Genomic DNA, 8,989 nt, shown 5'->3' on the forward strand with positions numbered 1-8,989 from the left:
GGGGTAGGTGGGGCTGAGAGAGCTCTTTCGAGGACTGTCCTTGAGAGAACAGCCCTGACAGAACTACGGCTTGCCCAAGGTCATCCAGCAGCTGCGAGTGGAGGAGCGGGGCATCAAACCCAGTTCTCCCAGATTACAGTCCGCACTCTTAACCACTACACCAAACTGACTACACGGAACACTGGGCTCTTCTTATGTTTAATTCCTTCCCCGCCGCCTCAAGTGCCTTTTCTAAAATACTACTTGCGTTTTTACAAAATGTGCTGTTTGTCCCTTGCTTTCCCATTGAGAAGAGAGTGCAATTCCAACGTTTGCCTCTAGGTGGAGATGACACAAGAAGAAAGTATCGCTTTGAATGGGCCTTGTGCAAATGTTCACAAATGTTCTTATTGAAGATTGGGGGCATGGGGCCATAGGCAGATCAAAATGCCTTCCACTGATAGATATTCTATGACGTTGCAAGCGGTGGAAGCAGCTTTGGTTAGAAGGAAATTCGGAGAAAGAAAGGAGGTGGGCAGGTCTCCTTAAGGGCTGGGACCTGGACTGCACCTCTGTGTTTGTGCAAATGAGGGTTTGCCTATAGCAGTCAGTAGCAGTGGAAATCGGACAGTAACGCTGGCCCAAGAGAATCAAGGGGAGTTCAGTCCTTTTGTTTTACCGTCACACTGGATTTGACCGGGTCCCCAACCTTTTCTGAACCTGCAGACACCTTTGGGATTATAACACAGCTTGGTGGGCAAAGCCACAGCTGTCACAGGAGGTGGTGCCAGCCATAAAATCACTGCCCCAACTTGCCTTCAATCACGCAGTGCAGATCCCTGCAGCAGGTTTAAAAACCTGCACAGCCCATCAAATCTCCAATGGCCAATCAGGAGCCTTGCTGGACAAACGCCCCACCTCCTTTCCAAAAACACTTGTCGGGCACCTGGAAAAGTGTCAGCAGGTGCTCTGGAGCCCACGGGCGCCGTGTTGGGGACCTCTGGCCTAGAAAATATCAAACCCCTCCTTTCTTCTTGACAGTATCCTAATGGAAAAAAGGGAGTCTGAGCAGCACGGGATCCGCACGGCGGAGAAGCTCCTCAAAGAGTTCTACACCCACTCCCAAGAGGGTCACAACCAAGTGGAGATGTTGCGCAACTACTGCTTAATGGCCACCAAAGATAAACATAATGTGGAGAAGGCCCTGGGCGCCTTTACGACCATGGCCCAGAACGAGGTAAGGTCTTCAGCAGTGAAAGCGAGCAGGGTGCCGTTGGGGACAAAGCAGCAGCACAGATGTTAGCCGTGACAAAGGAGCAGCACCATCACCTTGAAATGTCCTTCCCAGTGCTCCCATGTTCATTCTCAGACTGCTGTGAGGAGCCCGTGGGGCCAGGGCTCAGTTTTTTTAAAAAAAATGGTGCTGAGATTCAACCCCCAGGGAAGCCCTTCTCCTTAATTTGTCTGTAGCAAGTTGCAGAGAGGGAAATGCACTTTCCATGTGGCTCAGAAGTACTGCTCTTTATCAGGAGCCGGGGAACCGATTGGGAGGAGATTGTGCGAAACGTATATGCACAAAGCTGGAGGGAAGAAGAAGAAGAAGAGTTGGTTTTTATACCCCGGCCTTCACTACCCAAAGGAGTCTCGGAGCAGCTTACAATCACCTTCCCTTCCTCTCCCCATCAACAGACACCCTGTGAGGGAGGTGGGGCTGAGAGAGCTCTGAGAGAACTGTGCCTGACCCAAGGTCATCCAGCTGGCTGCATGTGGAGAAGTGGGGAATCAAACCCGGTTCTCCAGATTAGGGTCCACCTCTCTTAACCACTACACCAGGGGTGTTAAACATGCGGCCCAGGGGCCCAATCAGGCCCCCGGAGGGCTTCTATCAGGCCCACAGTGGAACTGGCTGTCTTCTGCTTCTTCTTCCAGTTCTGCTGCTGCTGCGTCATCGTAGGTTTGCAGCTTACAGATACACACCTGAACAGCATACTCAAGATTGCAACAGCACAGACATTTTGATGCAATAATTCAGAGCAAGGGGTGTCAGTGATCAGACACTGCTAAATAAATAAGATATTGCAAGAGTGCTAATGTTTTAAGCATGTTTTTTATTTTAAGTAAAAAAGAACACCTTTGTTTTTGTGTCCTTGATAAAGTTTATATCTCCGCTACCTGGCATTACATTTTATGACACACATGGCCCGGCCCAACAAGGTCTCATTTGTGTCAGATCTGGCCCTCATAGCAAATGAGTTCGACATCCCCGCACTACACCAAACTGGCTCTCAAGCAGTTCCAATGCCTGCAAAAGATTTCTTCTCCTTACCCAACCAAAGAATATCTCTAAATTAGAAAACCAAGGAGGCTTACTAGGCAAAGCGAGATCAACGGCAACGAAAGATTGCAGTCACATTCAGGATTCTCCCCCCCCCCACCCCTTTAAATGCTGCAGACACCGTGTGTGTTTTTCTAGATGGAAAGTATCTCAGCGATCCTGGCCGTGGCTCAAGCAAACCTGATCCTCAAACAGACGGCCAAAGCCAGGACTCAGCTGAAGCGGCTGAGCAAAGCGACTTGGACTTTGACAGATGCCGAAGAGCTGGAAAAGGGCTGGATTTTGCTGGCGGACATCCATTGCACGAATGGGAAGTACGACCATGCCACTGACCTCTTGAACCGCTGCTTACGGTACAATAAGGTGAGGGGCATGAGCAGCTGTCACTTTGGCTGGAGAATTCCTCCAGGCGTCTGGTCCTCAAACATTAGCGGTTAACGAGGTGGTGATTAACACCCACCAAGGGCCGGACCCAAACAGTTTGTCTGACGGTGGAAAAGGAAAGGGGGGGGTCCTCTTTGACCACCCAACAAGGCAGTGCTGAATGCTCCCTCTAAGCTGTGGCGTCTTGTGAGCAACAATTCTACTTTGTGAGCCGCTGGCATTAAAGTTGTGAGCGAGCGATTTGGCCGCTGCATCAATCGGTTTGCTCTGGAGCCTTCGTTCCTGAGCGAAGACAAAAACAGGTGAGCCGGAGGCTAAAAAACTGTGAGCTGGCTCACACTAACTCAGCTTAGAGGGAACAATGGCTGCTAAGGATTGTGGGACCTGCCTGGACAAAAGCCCTGTGGGATTGGCTGTACTTACTGGAGGGGAATTGGGTGAGAGTGAAGGGGAAAAGTTGGCCGTACTCAAAATCTGTAGAGCTGTCCTTAGACAAGCAGGATTTGAGTCTGCCAGCACCTTAAAGACTACAAGTTTTCTAGAGCAGAAGCTTTCGAGAGATGACGCTCCCCTTGCCGATTTGCGCACCAGAGGCTAGAACGTCTCTTTGTCTTTCTGTTTCTTGACTTGTGCCATCAAACCACAGCCAATTTATGGTGACCCCATAGGGTTTCTATTGAGGTGAACTGGTGTGGTTATTCCAGTCACCGTTAGTTAGGAGAGGGCTTAAATAAAGTTACAAACGCAGGAGCGTCTCTTTACCAGGTTACTCAGCTGACAAAGCTACACACGTTGCAAGTTTAGGAGAGAAATACTTCTCTCTTTATTTGAGAGGTACACTTGGGATAGGAAAGAGCAGAGATTGTATGTATCCTTAGCATTGAATCCCCTAGTAGATCTTCTTGGAGAGACATACTGATTTCCAAGCTGAACAGAGCCCAGGAGAAACCAGTGCTTCCTGTTTCCAGGAAAAAGCAGATGGTTGTGCAGAGTCCTGAATGGCTGGAACTTGTGCCAGTCAGGCAGCCATTTCCTTCCTGTCTAACTGTACCTGAGGTCGATCAGTTGGCCCTTGTGGCAATCCATCACACCTCTTTGCCCCATAACAGAGTTTCCCGTTTGCTTAAAAAGGAGGGCAGATATTTATTTCAGTGGCTACGCATGCCGAACATGTCCTCAAAAATGTGAAAAGAGCAAAAAATCCCTGGAAACCGGTATGCATGCCAATAAAGGGGAAAGGATGGGGAGAAGCTGAGAAAAATCTGCATGCACTGTTGGAGGGAAAGATATTCATCTTTGCTTCAACACAACTTACATTCATTTGTAATACTGTGTGCAGTTCTGGTCCCTGTCTCTCAAAAAGGACACAGCAGAGCTGGGAAAAGTGCAGAGGAGGGCGAGAGAGATGATTCAGGGGTTGGAGCCCCTTCCCTAGGAGGAGAGGCAGAAGCGTCTCTGGGACTTTTCCATTTCGAGAAGAGACGACTAAGGGGGGGGACAGGATAGAGGTTTATAAAGTTATGCATGGGGCGGAGAGAACTGACAAAGAGACATCTTTCTCCCTCTCCCAAAATACTAGCACTCGAGGGCATCCAATGAAGCTGATGGGCAGTAGGTTCAGGACGGACAAAAGGAAATACTGCTTTACATAGAGAGTGATTAAAATGGGGGATTTGATGCGGGAAGATGTAGTGGTGGCCACAGGAATACACAGCTTTAAAGGGGGATTCGATAGACCCATGGAGGATAAGCCTATCAATGGCTACTAGCTGTGGTGGCTGAGGGGAACCTCCACATTCAGAGGCACTAAGCCCCTGAATTCCAGAGCCAGGAGGCAACATCAGGGGAAGGCCTCGGCCTCTATGCCCTCTTGTTGGCCCTCCAGAGGAACTGGTTGGCCACTGTGTGAGACAGGATGCTGGACTAGATGGACGTCTAGTCTGATCCAGCAGGGCTCTTCTGATGTCCTTATCAGGGGAAGGCCTCAGCCTCTGTGCCCTGTTGTTGGCCCTCCAGAGGAACTGGTTGGCCCCTGTGTGAGACAGGATGCTGGACTAGATGTACCCTCACTGGTCTGGTCCAGCAGGGCTCTTCTGATGTTCTTACTAGGGGAAGGCCTCGGTCTCTATGCCCTGTTGTTGGCCCTCCAGAGGAACTGGCTGGCCACTGTGTGAGACAGGAGGTTGGACTAGATGGACCACCAGTCTGATCCAGCAGGGCTCTTCTGATGTTCTTATTCACAAAGGTATTGAAGATAGCTGCAGATATTAATTTTGGATTAAAAGTTACTCAATGGTCTCTTCGGGCATTGTCGTTTTTCTCTTCAGTCCTGCTCTAAAGCTTACGAATGCTTGGGATTTATCGCAGAAAAGGAAAAGGCCTATAAAGATGCGGCGGCCAACTACGAGCTCGCATGGAAATACAGCAACCAAGCAAATCCCGCTGTCGGCAAGTAGAGGAATTACTGTCGTGGCCCTGTTTGCTGCGCGCTCTGGAGTGGAGGGAGATGTTTCCAGGCCTTCCTTTGAACCAGAGAGTCATGATTCTGTGCATGACAATACGAACATCTGCTTGATAGAAAACCTGCTTAGCGATCTGCAATCCTTGTCAAACCATCGACTGCTTACAGGGTTCTGATTCGTTGAATACCCTTGTTTTAAAATAATAGGTTTAAATTTTTCAAAAAGATGCTCGGGTGTTTTCAGAATCTGCACAACCGAAGATTTGTCCCTTGTTTACGTAGCCATATTTAGGCATAGATCTGAAAACATGGTTACTTATTTATTTATTTATTTATTTATTTTGTTGCCGTGTCCCGCCTTCCCCTTAAGCAGGCTCAGGGCGGGTTCCATCAATATTAATACAATTTACATTAGCAATTTAAAAAAAGGTAAAGGTTCCCTTGCTCGAAAGCCAGTCGAGTCCGACTCTAGGGTTGCGGTGCTCATCTCCGTTTCAAAGCCGAAGAGCCAGCGCTGTCCGAAGACGTTTCCATGGTCTTGTGGCCAGCATGACTAAACACCAAAGTGTATGGAACGCTGTTACCTTCCCACTGAAGTGGTACCTATTTATCTACTTGCAATTTCTTGCTTTTGAACTGCTAGGTTGGCAGGAGCTGGAACCAGAGACGGGAGCTCACTCCGTCATGCGGCACACTCGGGTCTCGAACTGCCAAACTACCGACCTTCCACAGCCTGCAGTTCAGCGTCTTAACCACTTGAGCCACTGCAGCTCCTACAGTAACAATTACAACCACTTTAAAACAACAAAACAGTACAAAAGTCATTAAATACCATGCAGAATGTCTTAGCAGTTCAGATGGAACAGAGGTGTGGGTTCCCAGGTGGCTGATCGAATCCAGGACACTGATGGGAGGCCAACCAGAAGGGGTGGGGGGACGTCCGCTGCCTCAACTAAAAGCCCAGCAGAAGAACTCTGTCTTACAGGCCCTGCGGAATTGTAGTAAATCCCGCAGGGCCCTGATCTCATCTGTGAGGTCATTCCACCAGAGCTCATTCCACCTCCCTTTCTAGAGCTAGTGTCCAAGGTTTCACTTTTACTTTAACATCTCCCCCGTATCAAAGGATCCTGCAGTCAGGGCCGGCCCCAGCTTATTTTGCCCTCTAGGCAAGGATCCCTTCTGGCGCCCCCTGTGCCCCCCCCCCGGTCAGAGCCAGCAGGGGGGCTGTTGGCGGGGGGCGAGTGCAGTTTGGCGCCCCTCGTCAGGGCACCTGGAGAAGAGGCTGACTTGGCGGGGCACTCACAAGCCGTCGCTCCCCCGGCCCTACTGCTGCTGCTGCTTCTGCTGCAGCTGCCAGTCCCCGGCCGTGAGGAAGAGGAGGAGGAGGATGAGAAGCGCTCCGCTGGGAAGCCAAGGGGGCAGGCAGGGAGAAGTTAGCCGGCGAAAGAGGTGGCGGGCAGCCCGTGGAAATGCCTCCACCCATGGAAATGCAGGTCTTTAGGCGGGGGGGGGCTTTTGGTGTGGGGCAGGTGCAGTTTGGCGCCCCTAAGGGCTGGTGCGCTCTAGGCGAATGCCTAGTGAGCGAGCCGGCTCTGCCTGCAGTGAGTTAGGAAGAGCACACGGATCTACGAACCAAATTTCCAACAATAAGGGCAGATGGTCACTCCCCATAAAGCCCCCCACAGAGAAGGATGGCACTCGCTGTAATGCATTATCATTAGTCAATATTGTCAGGTCGCTTAGCAGGATCACACCACACACCAAGGCTTCTTCAGAAGATAAGTGTTTTAATGATAGTCCGCGAGTAAGAGCGAGTATTCAGCTTCGTGTCAGAATTGACCGGCAATATGATGGCCACTGACTTATAGTAATATCAAATGTCCCCCCCCCCAGCGAAGACCAGTGATTACATTTCATGCGCGCGGTTAGTAAAGCAGTTGCACGCCCAAACAGTTAAGATTCTCAGGCTGGGTAAGCAGCAGCTGGGAAAGCAAGGTCAGTGCAGAGAGAAGCAGTGAAAAACTAGACAGGATGAGCTGGCGTGGTGAGAGAGATTCCCCCTCCACATTCCAACATCATGACATGTAAAGGTAAAGGTTCCCTTGCTCGAAAGCCAGTCGAGTCCGACTCTAGGGTTGCGGTGCTCATCTCCATTTCAAAGCTGAAGATCCAGCGCTGTCCAAAGACGTTTCCGTGGTCACGTGGCCGGCATGACTAAGCACCAAGGTGCACGGAACGCTGTTACCTTCCCACCGAAGTGGTACCTATTTATCGACTTGCAATTTCTTGCTTTCGAACGGCTAGGTTGGCAGGAGATCATGACAGGGCTACCTGACAAATATATAATCGATAATGCTGCCCCCCCCCCTGAATTGATACATGTAAAGTCTCAAAAATTTTCAATGCCAGTCCATCTATCAAGTGATGGTACTGAAGTAGCTGCTGGCTATACTATGGACTCCAAAGCAGAATCCTGGGCTCCTACAAACTCCGGACATACCAAACCGCTTTGCCAAGCTTGTTTCCTATAAACAAGATCATTCCAAGTGACCAGATCCTAAAGCTGAAACCCAGTTTCATAACTTCCATGGGGCCAAATCATCCAAAAGATGTTTGGAGGCTGCTAGCTGCGAAATGGCTAATTTCCCTGAGCTACTCGTGCAAGTTTGTCTCTTCCACGTGGGTTGTTTGCCCTGGCATAGATGCTCTTGGGAAGTGAGTTTTTCCCTACTTCCCCGCCGCATCAGTGTGCTTCAGTGCACCTCCAGTCTTTCCTGCCATTTTTCCTGAGCCTGCTTGGCTGCAGTGCTTTGGGGAAGATCGCAGCACAGCCAAGGAGGTACCAGGCCCGTAGCTACAGTGAGGCCTCTTGGGGCCCGGCCCCCCAACTTACCACCAAAGCCCCATGGCTTCCGATCCAGCCCAGCCCCCCCAACTTCCGATTTTAAATTTTATTTATGGTGCTCCCTGGGGGGGGGGGGGCCCCTGACTTATTTAAAGGCCTCCCTGAATTAAAAAATCCTGGCTACGGGCCTGGTAGGTACCGATGTGAGCAGGGAAGTCCGGCTCTCTCTCACCCACATTGGCACTATGGTCCCTGCTCAAGTCCCCCTGCATTCCTCCATCCTGCCACCAGGGGGCCTTTTCTTAAAACTGGCAACTGATTTGTCACGATAACATTTACAATAATACCTCTGTCAGGTTCTCCAAGTTCCCATCTTTCTCTTTAGCCTCTTCTCTTGAGGAGATCTGCCTTTCGCCTCATTCCTCCACAGGAGGAGATCTTCGATTCTGGTTGCTTTGCAAAGACTTATTTCTGTGCGTGCCTAGGTGCCCCCCTATAGAGAGCCCTGCTGTGTCTGCACTGCTTTCATTACATTACATTACATTACATTTGCGATTTATATACCGCCCTATCCATATGGCTCAGAGCGGTTTTACAGACATATACACAATTTATCTAAGCTAGGGTACAATGGTGAGGGGAGGGTATTTTTTTCTTAACTAGGCACCTAACAGCAGGATCTTTTTTCCGCACAGGAGCCAGTGTTACGACGCAAGTTGACATTGTTCATTAAGCAGAACACTAACCTTCCTGTGTTTCCCTCTCTCCCCCCCCACCCAGGATTTAAACTTGCTTTCAATTATCTAAAAGATAAGAGATACGTGGAGGCGATCGACGTATGCCACGTGGTAAGTTCTCCAAACTGTAATTCAGTCACTGCAGTGCTCTAGATCAGTGGGTTCTCCCATCTGCCGAGGAGGGTAGTGGCATTACTCTTCCCACTTGCTCCACAGTATGGCTGCCAGGTCCCCCCCCCCCCCCGCCC

General features: G+C 50.1%; 1 protein-coding gene across 1 annotated transcript in view; it reads left to right on the forward strand.

Moving 5' to 3' along the window:
- The window catches only part of TTC21A (tetratricopeptide repeat domain 21A), a 67,623-nt gene that overhangs the window by 57,416 nt on the left and 1,218 nt on the right, over window positions 1-8,989 (forward strand). Inside the window, exons 25-28 of the mRNA XM_015412801.1 lie at window positions 1,021-1,216; window positions 2,453-2,677; window positions 5,026-5,146; window positions 8,785-8,852. Coding sequence (XP_015268287.1) covers window positions 1,021-1,216; window positions 2,453-2,677; window positions 5,026-5,146; window positions 8,785-8,852 — 610 coding nt within the window. The remainder of the gene's footprint in view (window positions 1-1,020; window positions 1,217-2,452; window positions 2,678-5,025; window positions 5,147-8,784; window positions 8,853-8,989) is intronic.

This window comes from Gekko japonicus, unplaced genomic scaffold, assembly GCF_001447785.1.
Source record: "Gekko japonicus isolate JY-2015 unplaced genomic scaffold, Gekko_japonicus_V1.1 scaffold887, whole genome shotgun sequence".
Lineage (NCBI taxonomy): Eukaryota > Metazoa > Chordata > Lepidosauria > Squamata > Gekkonidae > Gekko > Gekko japonicus.